We start from the raw sequence: 15,525 nt of genomic DNA on the forward strand, positions 1-15,525 counted from the left end.
AGCGCACAATCATTGGTCGAAGCGGCCTAGACGGCCGATGCAGGCAGGTTTCCCGGAAAAAAGTCATGGCGTTCGGCATGCTAGAAGTCGGCGCCACAACCCGCGACCAAGCTTTGCCAACCGCTGCCGGAAGTACCGTAGAAAGCTAGAAAAAAGTATGTTGTCGACTTCATGTATAAAGGAAAGACTCGCTTAGAGGGATAGTGGAATATGAAAGGACTTGTTCAACGGAGGTTTTTTGTGCAAGACCCTTGGAATCCGGATTGAGACCCTCCTGCGGGGAAATAGAAACAACGAATAAGAAATAATGAGAAGAAAAATCAAACAAAAATTATCATGCTCCTTGGAACCCAAAAAATACAAGCAAAATTAATTCTTAAAAATTCGATTCGTTGTGTTGGAGCCCACTATGTAACCGCTTTTCCCCATGGGGGTTGCTAACATTTGAAGCTTGCGCGTCCTGTCAATACTCTCTCATAACAACTCCTATTCAAAGTTTCTGAGGATCGGACCAGGGACGGGCCATGCGACATTGCATGAAACTAACTCAAATGATGAATAAGTGCCGCAAACAAAGCTCCGAGTCATACTTAGTGGGTGCGAGCCTTCTTTGAAACGCTCGAACCCTGCATCTTGCCGCCGATGTCTATATAACCTGCTCTTGTGCCCACTTTCTCTGAAGCCAAGAATTATTCCATTGTCAACTGGCTCTCTTCCCCGATATTCATCATGGTCATCGGGAACATCTATGTCATTGCGTCCGTCGCCGTCGTTGGCGGCGGTCTCTTTGGCTTTGATATCTCGTCCATGTCTGCTCAACTGGATGAGAATTCCTACAAATGCTACTTCAACCAAGGTCCCAATGGTCCTCCATTCAATGATGACTCCGACTGCAGTGGTCTCAGCTCCTTGAGACAGGGTGGAGTGACTGCTTCTATGGCAGCCGGTTCCTGGCTCGGTGCTTTGATATCTGGCTTTATCTCCGATCGACTCGGCCGTAAATATGCTATTATGATTGGATGCATTATATGGTACCTAGAAGATTCCCCGAAGAGCATTTTACGGATGATGAAGCAGTCCATAACTAACCTACCTCTCTTAGGGTCATTGGCTCCGTTTTAATCTGCGCTTCACAGGACATTGCCATGCTGTGCGTGGGCCGTGTAATCAACGGAATCTCTGTCGGAATTGAATCAGCACAGGTCCCAGTTTACATCTCCGAGCTTGCACCTCCCTCCAGGCGTGGTCGATTCGTCGGATTACAACAGTGGGCTATTACCTGGGGTATTCTGATCATGTACTAGTAAGTGATCCTCTGCAACCATTGCTATTTCAACTTCAAACTTGAAGCTTGTCACATTGAAGCTAGGTTGAAAGAATGGTGTTCGGCTAACTGCGTACTAGTATTTCATACGGCTGCTCCTTCATTGGAGGTTCAGGTTCAAGCAACTATAGCACTGCCTCTTGGCGTGTTCCCTGGGGTCTGCAGATGCTTCCTGCCATTGGGCTCTTCTTCGCCATGATGCTCCTGCCTGAGTCACCTCGTTGGCTTGCTCGCATGGATCGCTGGGAAGAAGCTCACGATGTGCTGGCCTTGGTTCATGGTAAGGGAAATAGGGACCACCCATTTGTTGCTATTGAGCTGTTAAACATTCGTGACATGTGTGAAACTGAACGTCAGTTTGGAAATGTCACCTACTTTGACCTGTTCGCCCCGCATATGGCTCATCGAACCATCATTGGATTGTTCACCCAAATTTGGTCCCAGATGACCGGCATGAATGTTATGAGTAAGCCTCTTGACCTATTTTTCCTCCAATGAAACTTTGCTAACCTCTTATCTTCTCCAATAGTGTATTACATCAGCTACGTTTTCGCCATGGCCGGATATACCGGTAACTCGGGTCTGCTCTCCTCTTCCGTGGAGTACATCATGTGAGCGCCTCTAGAGTCCAGATCAACATAACTTTGCTAACCTTGACACCTAGCAACGTGGTAATGACTGTTCCAGGAATTCTTTATTTGGACAGATGGGGTCGTCGTCCTACAATGCTTGTCGGGGCAGCCCTCATGTCGATACTCATGTTTGCGAATGCTGGAATTCTCGGTGGCAAGGCTATAATTATCCCACTGGATGAGCGCAGCAGTCCAGAAGAGTCAATGTCTCTGACCGGTCCAGCAGCAAAGGCTCTTGTTGCCTGCACATATCTCTTCGTTGCATCATACGCACCCACATGGGGTCCCGCCTCTTGGACCTACCCACCCGAGCTATTCCCCTTGCGTCTGCGTGGTAAGGGAACATCGATGGCCACTTCTGGTAACTGGGCTTTTAACATGGCTTTGGGTCTATTTACCCCATCTGCCTTTGAGAATATTACCTGGAAGACCTATATCTTGTTTGGCGTCTTCAATGCCGCTGCTTTTATCCATGTCTACTTCCTCTTCCCTGAGACCGCTGGTAAGACGCTGGAGGAGGTCGAGGCCATATTCGAAGACCCTAACGGCTTCAAGTACTTGGGTACTCCAGCATGGAAGACTCGCAAGACCCGTGCTACTGTGGCCCTGGAGCGTGGTGATGTCGAGACTGCTAAGGCTGAGGTGGCTCGCGAGGAGGTGGCATACAACTCTGAGCATAAGACAGCCACTAAGTGAGTGGCAGTGCTGCCTTTGAATTGAATGAAATATTGTTTACTGTAAATAGTCACTGCTACATAATTGTCGTTGTTGACCTTTGTGCTTCTTAGATTTTGTTTCTTTCTTGGAACATAGTTTTGAAGAACGAGAGAAATACATACATACATATGAATGATGGATTGTTTCAATTTCAAATCAAAATCTAATGCATATGAGACATAAATGACCTGGCCTGCCAAAAAAAATAATCCAAATTTCCGAGGTTATTGATCTCGAGTTTTATAATAGGACAGTTCGTGGATGTCTCCAAGTTGGATATCAGTTCAACTATATACCAGTGCCTAGCTTCGTTCATCATATCAATTCTGTGTTTTTCCTGAAATAAAGGAGCCCAAATTCAAAGTGCAGCGCGGTTTCGGCCATCTACAGCGCGTAAAATCACGTAAAGCGTCTCGAGGAAGGGGGCGGATATCCCTAGTTCCCTCGCCTTGCGTACAGGAAAACCAAGAATCACATCAATCTCCATAGGACGCCCATTCTTACAGTCAGTCTGCATACTACTCCCAATCCCAGGCAAAGCATTGATTTTATCCATAAGCTGGTCCACCAGGCCATCTTCCAGCTGCACCCTACAACCACGGGCAATACTAATCACCTCCCTCATCAACTTACGTGTGAAGGGCTCAGCATCTGCCGAGGAATGAAGCCAGGACTGAGTATCCAGCATGGTCAATGCAGTGAGCGAGTTCCAAGCCACATTCCACACGACCTTCTCCCATCGCTGACGCTGGATGTCCTCCATAATCTGGAATCTGGTCTTTCCATGTGCAAGAAGGTCGGTGAAGGTCTTGAGTCGCTGTTGCTCGGTCGCAGGGTCGACTTTTGAGTTGGGAAATAGGCCGATTTGCATATCCTCGGATTTCATATGCTTTACAATACCCGGTGTGCTTTGGATGGCACCGACCCACGTCTGTGATAGTCAGCCATGGCCCATCGTGTCCCACTTACGTGCCGGAAGATCGGAATTCAGCTTACAACGCATGTTAAAATTGAAGCGTCAGGGAATTGAGATCTGAATGGCTCTTCGTTTCCAACGCCATTCTGAATAATCACAATCGTGGTCCGACCTGCCTCCACAACCGGACTCAACTCCGCTGCCACCTTATCCTGGTCGATCGCTTTGCTGGCACAAACAACCCAGTCCATTGGCGATGATGCATCTGCCGGAGACTTCACGACTAAGATGAGAGTCAGTTGAAACCACGGTTTCTCGTGATATGAGTGCCTTACCTCGATATGGGTGGAAGGTGTGCTTTCCATGATTTTCGCTCTCGAGGGTGATTCCCTACCCGCTGTCAATTACCATTCTCTATTAATGACGTAAAAAGATGCCCCCCTCACATTTTTAGAGACAGCATCATAGTTGGATCGAGCGACAACTGTGAGTCGGACACGGTCGGATCGACTAAGAATGAATGCGTAGAAGGATCCGATGCTGGAACTGTGTTAATGAAGGGAACATAGTCAAGAATCTCCAAAACTTACGCCCCAAGGCCGTATAGAAGGACATCAATCTGATCGGGCATGGTCAATGATACAGAGCAGTTTGAAGTTAGGATGTATCTAGAGTTTCAAGTGACTCTTGATCCCTGCAGTTTGAGCTCTTTCAAGGCCTTAGTCCACGGTGACCTTTACGAATGATCTGCGGGACCTGGACTTCTCCCCGCACTTGGAATGTGGGGGTTCGGCGTATGTCCGCGGCGTGGGGGTCAAGTTATAACCGGCATTTGGAGATTGGGCGCCAGTCACCTGGACCATGACAATGTGGAGTCTCAGACCATTTATCCGGCCACGGCTGATGCAGGAGTCTTAAATGGTGGTCATACTGAGTTGCGTGTTGTGACTCGAGTCTGTATGAACCTGATATACTACGCACCCAGTCAATACTATCAAGGAATAGACTATAAAGAAATCGAAAGATAACATTTTGAGATATAGAAAAACTAAGGAGGAAATTACAGAGTAGACAGTTTCCAATGTGACCGAAGTACTAGAAATTTGAATAGTTTGAGTCTCAGAACAGAAATCCATCATTCGGGAACCACTACCACCTGGGCATATATCATAATTTCACACTACCAATTAATTCTCGCTCCAACCGACTAGCGTTCACCATCTCAGGGCAAAGCTCGCTGAGACTAGTTGCTCCCAGAAAAGTCATATTGGACTCAATTTCATGTCGCAAGATTTTCACCATTCGCCGCACTCCAGCTTCACCATAACCCGCCGAGAGACTGAACAGAAAAGGCCGACCCAGGCCCACTGCAGTCGCGCCTAGAGCAATTGCTTTGAGAACATCAGTACCCCGGCGAATACCACCGTCGATGAAGATTTGCATCTTGCTGTTTATCAAGAAGGGAGCGAATTTGCGAATCTCCAGCAACGTGAGCAGTGGTGATTGAGCCCTGTAAAGTAAATTAGAAGATTCTCTCAGCTTGAGAGCTGCTTGCAGCATTGAATTGATTAATCTTACGTATCTTGGGAGCGGCCTCCGTGATTCGATAGGCATATGCCCTGGACGCCAGACTCGTAGGCAATTACCGCATCTTCAACACACTGAATACCCTTGATCACCACTGGCAAGTCTGTCAAATTTCGCAGCCAAGAAAGTATGCTCCAATCAATGAATGGAGATATAGAGCTTGCTGCTGTCTTTGCAACACCTTGTCCTTCTTCATCGCTGTCATTTGCCTGTAAAGAAGACTGGTTAGTATATAATATTGAATGTAGCTATGCTGGACCTTACCATGAAGCTCAAGTTAAGCCTTTCATCCATTTCCCGCTTACCAACAACAGGAGAGTCGACCGTGATCCAAATCGATTGAGCGCCCGCTTTTACAGCTCGCTTCACGAATTCAACTGATTTATCGATGTCTCGGTTGACATACAGTTGAGCAAACAAAGGCTGGTCGGAAGAGAGACGGGCCTCTGCTACCTGCTCAATGGGATAGCTAGCCATATTTGCAAGTACCTGCACGAGCCCTTCTTTTCCGGCCGCAGCTGCTAAGGCCAATTCTCCCTGCGGATCCGCAAACTTAGCAATGCCAGTTGGAGACAGGTACACGGGCAAGGAAACAGAATGACCGAGAATTGATGTCCTTGTATCCACTGCCGCGATGTTGCGCAAAATTCGTGGGCGCAGTGAGACTTTTTGATATGCTCGAGCGTTATTCTTTTTGCTGATCTCATCATCAGCTCCTGAGGCGTAATAGGCCCAAGCATTGGCTGGTAGGTATTTTTGGGCGACTTTTTCGAAGTCATGGAGATTAATCAGGGTGCTTAATCGCGGTGGACCTTCATTCTTGACGTCTGATTTCGCACCGTTGGAGGAGTTTGCGGAGTCATTGGGGTCGCACAGCTCGGCAGGATCAATGCGGCCTTGGAGAGCTGTCGGTGGGAGCGCTTCATTCAAGAGTTCGGGGGAGTGAACTGAGTCGAAATCGGATGTCGCGTCTTTTCCTGCACATCGAAGAATCACTCTGGCGCCACCAGGGTGTGAATCCAAAAAATCTCCAAATTGTCAGTTCTATCTTTCTTTCCCAGCAATGCATGCATTCGGCGTGGGGGTTTACCTGTCACATCGTAGACTACCCCATGGATAGCTACCCAACAGGACTTTCGACTATTATGTTGCTCAAGGTCTGCACGCGTGAGATTCATGATTAATATCTGAAGTTCAGCCTTTGGCCTTCGGAGGTGACTGGATACAAAAAGGTCGGGTTACTGTATCCCCTGTACTCCGCATTTCCTGACCAACGTCAGGATCCCCACTTCTCCCTAAAATGGATCTTCCCGAGGGAAGAGGGAAGCGTGGGGGCACCACTTCTTTGTTTTTGGCCTCAGACCACGATCGGCATCATTGGACCATTCCTGTGGGGGAGTGGCGGAGAATCTGGGGTGAGCAATCCCCAATCCCCCAGACCAAGGATATCGTTGTTGGCTGGGAGGTATAACATCCTCCATACTCTGGACCAGCCTGGTTATCAACAATTTTACACTATCTATACACTCAACTTGATTCATGGCCGGAAATGCTCATGATGGGTCTAACCCACCACCAAAACCTCCAGCAATGCATGTTGAGGGCACAGGAATCCCTTCCAACACGGATAAAATCCACGATGGTGATGCAGCACTAGCCTTGTTCGATAATCTGGCAGATATGCATGATACCTTTGAGCCTGCGGAAGAAAAGAAACTCATTCGCAAAATTGATCTCATGATCCTGCCATTTTTGGCGGTATGTTATGCATTCTACTATGTACGATTTCCTCTGACCAAAAGTTAAATGGACCGGACCGGGCTAACCAGACAGATTGACAAAACAACGCTCTCCTATGCAGCTATCTTTGGCATCGAAGAAGATCTGAACCTTTCCGGCGATGAATATTCCTGGCTATCAAGTGTTTTCTACTTTGGCTTTCTTTTCTGGTCGCTACCAACAAACCTTTTGATGCAACGATTCCCAGTTGGCAAGTATTTGGGCATCAATATTTTTCTTTGGGGATTTTTCCTCATGCTGCAGGGTAAAATCCCATCCTTCAAATCTCAACTGTTCAATAGCTCACATTTATCCCTCAGCTGCTGCAAAGAACTTCACACAACTAGCCGTGCTACGTGTCATCTCAGGCGCCGCTGAAGCATGCAGGTCAGATTAGTGTCCCTCTACTTTACAAGAGCAATTGGACTGACCTTACTAGTGATCCCGCCTTCATGCTCATAACGAGCATGTGGTATACTCGACGAGAGCAACCGATTCGAATTGGGCTGTGGTACACGGCCAATGGCTTCGGTATAGCCATCGGTGGCTTGCTAGGATATGGAATTGGTCAAATCAAAGGCTCTCTTCCGTCTTGGAAATACGAATTTCTCATTATTGGAGCTTTTTGCTGTACTTGGGGAATTTTGCTGTTCATATTTCTTCCCGACTCCCCAGTGACAGCACCTCAACTGTCAGACCGGGAAAAGAGACTTGCAGTTGAGCGACTACGCGACAACCAGACAGGTATCGAAAATAAGAATCTCAAACCTCGACAGATCCTCGAAGCTATTTTGGATTGGAAAGTGTGGGTCTTCTTTCTACTTGGCTTCTCAGGTAACATTCCAAACGGTGGTATATCTAATTTTGGAACGATCATCATTCATGGTTTTGGCTTCTCCACCTGTAAATAATACTCATTCATTGCAAACCTGAACAGTGCTAACATCATCGCAGTGGTCACTTCGCTAATGCAGATTCCATATGGTGCATTCATTTCTGTGATGATTCTTGTGGCAGTCTTCGTCAATGATCGGCTGCCTCGCAACAGCAGATGTATTGTGGCTATTGTATTCCTGCTTCCAAATCTGGCGGGCTCATTTGGTCTACACTATCTCCCATCGTCAAATCAGGTTGGCAGGTTGATTTGTTACTATCTGACAGGTTCCTACAACGCCTCGTTTGTGATCATCCTTTCCATCCTCACGGGTAATATAGCTGGCCACACTAAAAAGGTTATCACAAACGCGATGATATTCCTCGGAGTTTGTGCAGGCAATATTTCTGGGCCATTCTTTTACAAGTCGAGCCAAGCCCCCGGTTATTCCCTGGGTATCTGGTCGATGATTGTTGCCAATTTTGTCGAGATTGCCCTGATTGTGGTACTGGGCCTTGGACTGGCATGGGAGAATCGACGTCGCGATAGGGCCCAAGGTATTTCTCCAGGTGATGAAGCAGACTATACGCGGGAACTTGAGCTGGATCGATCCGCGTTCAGTGATCTTACAGACAAGGAGAATCTCAACTTTAGATATCTATACTGAGTACATAATGACCCGAGAGAGCTATATGAGAACAGTGAAATGTCAAGAGTCAAGCCATTGTACATTTTGATCCTAAATACTAGAAATTTTAAATTCATCCCTATACATCAGTAACATAACTAGCGATGACGATACCCTCGGTAGATCATCCCTCCGACCAAATAAGCAAACATTCTCTCTTCCTGCACTGCTACTCGACTGCTCTGATCCCCCACTCGTGTGCATTCAAACTAGTGTTCTTCCACCAATAATTCAAATCCTGTAGTCGCGCGTGGGGGGCACATCGGATATCAGGCTGATTTCCACCCCGGACTTCTCCCGAGACTTCTCCCGCGTGGGGAACGTGGGGTGCAATATGGGGGCATCAATGATTGATGCGAGTTCATAAATGATACCCCGCTCTCTCCATAGCTTCGAAAGCTTTCTGATTCAAGTTTGAATATTTTGCATTTCACTTTTCTTCGCAATCATGGTCAAAATCAAGTCGATTGAATACTTCCGCGTAAAGCCTCGCTGGCTGTTCGTCAAGGTTACCGACGAAGAAGGTCAATTTGGTTGGGGTGAAGGTACACTTGAGGGTCACTCACTAGCTGTTGAGGGAGCTCTTGAGGAGATCATCACTCGGATTATTGGCTATGAAGCAGAGTTCGTCGCATCAATTCCATAACGTAAATTCTTGCTGACAGTTTGAATAGTGACATCGAACACATTTGGCAAACGATATGGCGTCTGGGCTTCTACCGCGGCGGTCCGGTCTTCATGTCTGCCATGTCTGGTATTGATATCGCACTCTGGGATTTGAAGGGCCGTCGATTGGGTGTTCCGGTGTACCAGCTGCTTGGTGGAAAGGTCCGCAGCAAGGTGCAGGTATACGCCTGGATTGGAGGAGACCGACCAAGTGATGTGGAGGCTGCAGCGTAAGCTTAACCTGGAGAAACATTGATACTTTTTGTTGCACTACTAACGAGTAATATCCAAACAGAAAGGCACGAATTGCTCAGGGCCTTAAATGCATTAAGATGAACGCGACCGAAGATGTCAACTGGCTTGACTCACCCGCCGTCCTACAATCCTGCGTCGAGCGTTTGAAGCAGGTCAAGGCACTTGGCCTTGATGCCGGATTAGATTTCCACGGTCGCTTGCACCGCCCAATGGCTAAGCAGCTGGCCAAGGCATTGGAGCCTTACCAGCCCCTTTTCATTGAAGAGCCCCTCCTATGCGAACACCCCGAGGCGATTAAGCAACTTTCCAACTCTACAACCATTCCAATTGCCTTCGGAGAGCGACTTTATACTCGATGGGATGTGAAGAGGTTCCTGGAGGATTCCTCTGTGGATGTTCTGCAGCCTGATATTGCTCACGCTGGTGGAATCTCAGAGACAAAGCGCATCGCCACATTAGCTGAAACTTATGATGTGGCTATCGCTCCTCATTGTCCCTTAGGACCAATTGCTCTCGCTGCTTCACTTCAGATTGCTGTCTCTACTCCCAACTTCGTCATTCAGGAGATGTCATTGGGTATGCACTATAACGTTGAAGCTGGTGATATTGATCTGAACAGCTACCTGATTGATAAGACTGTCTTTGATATTTCAGAAGGCTTTGTCGGAGCTCCAACCAAACCAGGTATTGGAATTGAGATTGATGAAGAGTTGGTGCGCCGTATTAGCAAGGAGTCTGAGCCCTGGCAGCCCAAGGAGTTCTTTGGACCTGACGGGTCAATTCGCGAGTGGTAACTGCTCAAGCACTAGAATAATCTACATCAGCATTTCGAAGGTAGTCAGTCATCTTATCAATATTATGGGATTTATCTATAAAACATCAAAGCTGGTTGTTCACTACTTAATGCGTCACTCGATCTTGTAAATGTTTTGATTCAATTCCGGACCAAAAAAAGTCAAATTTGAAAGTCCCCTGCTCATGGGTAATAGGAAATGCAATGGCTTTTCCGCGCTATTCTCCACATAAATTCATCATAGTATGTTCTAGGTATGAGTGTGGGCGGCGGGTTCCCCGCGTCTGCTGATGAAGCTTCAAGTGGGGTGAACGTGGGGGTACCCATGGACCCCTCAAGTATGCTACACACGATCGTGGGGTACGATATATATGATCGCATTATCCCCGTTCCACTGACAAGAACCTCCACGATTTCAAAACTAGCCCTTTGAACTCATTTTGAGGAGTTTCAGCAAATATGGATCTTTTCACTCTCACGGGGAGGACTGCCTTGGTTACGGGAGGTACCCGTGGAATTGGCCAGTCCATGGCCATTGCTTTAGCGGAAGCTGGGGCCGATATTGTTTTGGTTCAAGTGAGTGGATATTCATGGCTTTGAAAGACCTACTATGCCTGAAGCAATGGTCAAGAATCTACACCCTACTAACAAATCCACAGAGAGACACCAGTAACCAAGCGACGAAAGAGAAGATAGAAAGTTTGGGCCGAAAAGCAAGCATATACACAGCAGACCTCTCATCGAAGGACTCAGTTTCAACTCTTGTCTCTACTGTCCTCGCAGATGGACATGATATCAACATTCTCATCAATTGTGCGGGCATTCAGCGGCGACATCCGAGCCATATTTTCCCAACCGAAGACTGGGATGAGGTATGGCTTCTATGAGAACTTGAACCGGCTGTAACAATATTTAACAGTGTGTCCAGGTTTTGCAAGTCAACCTATCCACAGTCTTCACTCTTTGTCGCGACGTCGGCGCATATATGCTTACTCGCACCCCCAATGGATCGGGTCAGCGTGGGAGCATCATTAATGTCGCCTCCCTCGTATCATTCCAGGGTGGACTTACAGTGCCGGCATACGCAGCTGCGAAGGGTGGCGTAGCTCAGCTCACCAAGGCGCTATCAAACGAGTGGGCTTCCAAGGGTATTAACGTCAACGCGATTGCCCCGGGCTATGTGGCGACGGATATGAACACGGCCTTGATTCAGGACAAAGATCGTGCGGCAAGTATCTTGGCACGCATACCGGCAGGGCGATGGGGTGACCCAGATGACTTCAAAGGCTCCATTATATACTTGGCTAGTCGAGCTAGTGCATATGTTAGTGGAGAGGTCTTGACAGTAGATGGAGGCTGGATGGGTCGTTAAAATAATTATGGTAGAAGCCGACATCTTGGGAAGTGATGCTTGTGTTGATTTTCACAAGCTTGGAGCTCATATGTGGCATGGGCAGATATCTATACGGTATATACTATTTGCAAGTGCTCAGGTGGTTGCCTAGTACCTTATGTTTCAAGTCATGATTTTATAAGTACATATATGGATACCTGCGCTAGGCAATACTCTTTAGATTATTCCAAGGTTGTTCTTAGAAAGTACTCTTTTTCCTACGCCTACAGTAATCTTTAATAAGAGGTACATCATGTACCTGAATGATGGCCCTGTAGAGGAGCTCACAGCTGAACATTCATTGATAATTTCTCCGATGTATGTACATTTAACAGTAAGGCCGAGGTAGATTACTTCAATGGATGGTAGTGTTCTCTCACCTTGGAAAATCTTTGCAGTCCGCAACATATCAACTCTGCAGCCAACTTCTTCCCTTAACAACACAAACGCGCTCCATCAAACCTCTCTCATCTCAGGTGCCTTTATTAGTCAATATGTTGCCAAAATCCCTGCAAGGTAGCTATACTCGCTACAAGGATGATACAAACAGCCTAGCAACCTGGCTTCTCGAAGCCGCTAACAAGTGTGGTTATCAACCCGATGACCTTGCCTCCACCGCCCCTCCGCTAAACTCCAAAGAGAGCAAGGACAAGAACAGAAAAAAGCAAGAAAACGTCTCCTCAAATCCAGTTCAATACAAAACCACAGTCAAGAACCTCCAAGTCCTCGCCGATGTCGTTGCCAAATCTTCCCTCACCGTGCCTAGACCCATTATCGCCATCGCCAAACGAGCTATAAAACTGAGAAAACACGTTACTTCTTGGTTTCTTGGAAAGGGAGACACCGAAGAAAATGAACGGCATGCACACTTTGTCTCTGCGTTAGAACGGGTCTGCGAGACGCTGGAATGGAAGGCTAGCAAATTTCCCAAGCCTGATGCCAAGCAGCCTCGTCAAACTGCTGACTCCAAAGATCATGATGCGGACATTGGCACATTCTTGAACAGATTTGCTGTTCTTACCGTTGAAGAACCCAGCGAAGCACATACATCTGAACAGGAGCAGATAGTTACATCCAAACCACAGAAGGTCGTCAAGGTGGAGCTCATGGAGAACGATGAGGATGAGGCAGAGAATTATGAAGATTATGTGTTTTTCAAAGCGCTCTGTTTGTTCCAGGATTTACAAAACATGCGTGGCTTCATTTCCGATACCTGGTCAGAATATCGAGATAAGAAAATCGATCTCATGAATGCTGCCCTGGTGACTGATGGCGCGTTAAAACTCGCAAAAAGCTTGGTACAGGAGGTGTTAGAAGCCTGGGATGCTTCCCCTCTTTCGTCAGTATGGAATATTCAACAATTCTTTTTCCATAAGGCCTGTGACGCCCGGGATATCCGCCCACCTCTATCTGATGATTTTTCGAGCAACAAAGATGTGGCCGATCTAGCTGATTTGTCATATCTTCCAACATGGCTTATCTTGCGTTCGTTCTCTCATACGTTGAAATGGACTGAAATACTCGCGATGAAGAAGGGCTATTTTGGTGTTCACAATCCTAAAGCAAATAGAGAAGTGATGTCTCCACGTCAAAAATCCAATGAGGACAGTTTTCTTCTTCTAGAATTCCTCTTGGAGTTTCGCATGATCTATCCGTCTTTTCTTCGTTGCCCTTTTGTGGATTCAATTACTGGAGGGTTGATTGAGTTTTTCCGAACCAAAAAGATTAACACTTGGCTTTGTTTCGCCTCCCAGATTTATCTTGATATTTATCATCTCATGCGGCACAGTACTCTAAGTGCATTTGATGACCTCCGAATGTCGGGACTACGCATCAAAAAAGTGGTTGAAGACTACTTCAAGTTTTGCAAGACACACCCAGAACTAAAGTTCTGGACCAAAGAGAGCGATGAACCAATCCAGGCGCTCAACAACGCAGTGCATACATTAGTAGACAAAGATCAACTCTTCGAAATTCTCTGTTCTGACTTCCCAGAGAAAGGACCGTTCGAAAAACATGCCTTTATTTCTCGAAGTCCTGTTATGTGCGGGTTGAGCTCTTTTTTCCTCAATACCTGGATGCAAGATCTTGGTCAGAGACTTGTCAACTCGCGGTACGATGTTCGGTCCCTGGCATTCTTGTACAATCTTGTTAACGCACAAAGCCACAAGAGCACCAAGTGGCCTGATATGGAGACATTCATCAAGATTCATGGCGAGTCTCATATATTCGTTGGGTCTCGCCCCAAGAATGCCTCTGAGTCATCGAAACAATTCAATCTGGCTACCGGTGAATTCTCAGCTGCTAGGTTTGCCCGCGATGCCCGCAACAGGCCACACCTTGGACCTGATCGCAAGGATTCCATACCACTTAAACGAACAACGACAATTACAGAAATCCTCGAAACGCAATATCTTCAACGTTCCGGTGAAAGTGGCGATATCGGAAACATTGAGAAGGTTCTGGATAAGCTTTCACAGGAACTTTCTTCCAAATCCAGCGGCATAGGGCTTCAGTCATCCAACTCGCAAGTAATGTTTCAACGGAAAGGCTCTCATGCTCACAAAATCGATGCACTGCAAATTTTTGCTCTCATGAAGAGCAGATTGGCTGAGGAAGAACCCATGGTTCTGTTCAACTATTTTGGCATGCACCAACGATGTATTGAGATCCTGAGATTGATCCAAGGAAAAGAGCATCAAGAGTTCCTACGGCATTTCGACTCTCCCTCTTCGTATATGCACTTTTGTGATGGCCCGTCAATCTCAAGCATTGCGCTGCTGGTTCTGCAGATTGCGGAAGCCACAGATGAGAGTCTCAAATTGCTGAGATTTGTACCCCCAGTAAGCAGTGACAGCTATTTTGCTTGTCGACTTGTCATAAGCTGTGGGGAAGTGATGAAGGAATATCTTCAACGGAATGGGGATGTGGCATGCAAAGAGCTAAGGGTCTTTTGCAAGAACAAGAAACCATTCTATGATGCGATTGATTACGATAAGGAGAGTTCAGACACAGATGACTTTATCTGTGTTGATATTGAAAAGACTATGGACCCAAAGACTCTTGCCTCGCTAGAGACTGGAATTCCAGTGGCGTAGGGCGATGGAGAACTTGAGCTTAACCATGGGATTGAGGGAAACCCGCAACCCTACGAGACTCATCAAAGAACTGCCGCAGATTCAATGTAGAGACAAAGTTCAATGGGACGGGCGTATGGATGATGTAGGCATACATTATTGCTTTTGGACAGTCGAGGGGCCTTCCAAGGTTCTATTTCAGGTTAACCATTTCAAGTCAATTCATTATTGTGTAAGAAAATAGGTATGTACATATCTATTTGTTTTCACTTTATCTTTTCTTCCATATCCGAAGCCTTTCAACGGAGACATCTTTCGGAGACAATCTGTCACATTCGCAATTCCAAATTCCACATTCTATTATTTGCATAGTGAGTTCAACTTAAATATTGTTCCTTCACGAAATCCTCAACCTGCATGTCCTGAGGCTGGCAACTGGGTTAACTTGAACACTCGCTTGTCACATCATCACGACTTGGAGACTGCCCAAGTGATATAAGAAATACTAGTAAAGTGTCCAGAACTGACTCGCTACCTAATATGAGGGACTTGGGGCCTGGGGCTTCCCAAATTTCTCGTCTCGTCGATTAGAGAAATATCCTTGGTCGGTTTAGTGGGTCGACTTTGGGCCAAACAACTATCCAAGTCGGCTCCACATGCTCACTCACTACTAACAGTTCCTGCTCTCATGCAGTTTGGTTACATATCTTATTTTATATATTAATGAAATTTATGCACTGAATCAGTGAAGCAGACTTGTTAGCACGTTGTGTGGACCGGTTGGGTAAATCAAGTCTTTCGACATCAAAGCGAAGGGTGAACTG

The 15,525-nt window shown here is 46.6% G+C and overlaps 7 protein-coding genes across 7 annotated transcripts; 5 read left to right on the top strand and 2 right to left on the bottom strand.

Moving 5' to 3' along the window:
• Positions 1–729: 729 nt before the first annotated feature.
• Positions 730–2,652, top strand: N7483_008582 (sugar porter family MFS transporter; the record flags this gene model as incomplete). The annotated part of the gene is made up of 5 exons (XM_057092009.1): positions 730–1,031; positions 1,103–1,303; positions 1,405–1,790; positions 1,854–1,935; positions 1,989–2,652. 5 exons carry the CDS (start codon positions 730–732, stop codon positions 2,650–2,652), a joined length of 1,635 nt encoding a protein of 544 aa, XP_056943183.1.
• A 379-nt stretch (positions 2,653–3,031) lies between these two features.
• On the bottom strand, positions 3,032–4,220 carry N7483_008583 (ketopantoate reductase family protein; the record flags this gene model as incomplete). Its single annotated transcript, XM_057092010.1, has 5 exons — positions 3,032–3,604; positions 3,670–3,872; positions 3,925–3,979; positions 4,036–4,129; positions 4,180–4,220. The coding sequence occupies 5 exons, from the start codon at positions 4,218–4,220 to the stop codon at positions 3,032–3,034; spliced, it is 966 nt and encodes a 321-aa protein (XP_056943184.1).
• A 536-nt stretch (positions 4,221–4,756) lies between these two features.
• On the bottom strand, positions 4,757–6,354 carry N7483_008584 (FMN-dependent alpha-hydroxy acid dehydrogenase; the record flags this gene model as incomplete). Its single annotated transcript, XM_057092011.1, has 4 exons — positions 4,757–5,099; positions 5,168–5,385; positions 5,441–6,204; positions 6,267–6,354. The coding sequence occupies 4 exons, from the start codon at positions 6,352–6,354 to the stop codon at positions 4,757–4,759; spliced, it is 1,413 nt and encodes a 470-aa protein (XP_056943185.1).
• A 361-nt stretch (positions 6,355–6,715) lies between these two features.
• On the top strand, positions 6,716–8,496 carry N7483_008585 (uncharacterized protein; the record flags this gene model as incomplete). The annotated part of the gene is made up of 5 exons (XM_057092012.1): positions 6,716–6,934; positions 7,010–7,220; positions 7,276–7,342; positions 7,395–7,858; positions 7,910–8,496. The coding sequence occupies 5 exons, from the start codon at positions 6,716–6,718 to the stop codon at positions 8,494–8,496; spliced, it is 1,548 nt and encodes a 515-aa protein (XP_056943186.1).
• A 469-nt stretch (positions 8,497–8,965) lies between these two features.
• Positions 8,966–10,232, top strand: N7483_008586 (mandelate racemase/muconate lactonizing enzyme family protein; the record flags this gene model as incomplete). Its single annotated transcript, XM_057092013.1, has 3 exons — positions 8,966–9,141; positions 9,192–9,413; positions 9,479–10,232. 3 exons carry the CDS (start codon positions 8,966–8,968, stop codon positions 10,230–10,232), a joined length of 1,152 nt encoding a protein of 383 aa, XP_056943187.1.
• Positions 10,233–10,690: 458 nt separating this feature from the next.
• Positions 10,691–11,603, top strand: N7483_008587 (uncharacterized protein; the record flags this gene model as incomplete). Its single annotated transcript, XM_057092014.1, has 3 exons — positions 10,691–10,807; positions 10,891–11,103; positions 11,151–11,603. The coding sequence occupies 3 exons, from the start codon at positions 10,691–10,693 to the stop codon at positions 11,601–11,603; spliced, it is 783 nt and encodes a 260-aa protein (XP_056943188.1).
• Positions 11,604–12,118: 515 nt separating this feature from the next.
• On the top strand, positions 12,119–14,722 carry N7483_008588 (uncharacterized protein; the record flags this gene model as incomplete). The annotated part of the gene is made up of 1 exon (XM_057092015.1): positions 12,119–14,722. The coding sequence occupies one exon, from the start codon at positions 12,119–12,121 to the stop codon at positions 14,720–14,722; it is 2,604 nt and encodes an 867-aa protein (XP_056943189.1).
• Between the last annotated feature and the right edge of the window lie 803 nt (positions 14,723–15,525).

This window comes from Penicillium malachiteum (genome assembly GCF_028827825.1).
Source record: "Penicillium malachiteum strain IBT 17515 chromosome Unknown utg000004l:1.0-4883003.0:1.0-4884900.0, whole genome shotgun sequence".
NCBI lineage: Eukaryota > Fungi > Ascomycota > Eurotiomycetes > Eurotiales > Aspergillaceae > Penicillium > Penicillium malachiteum.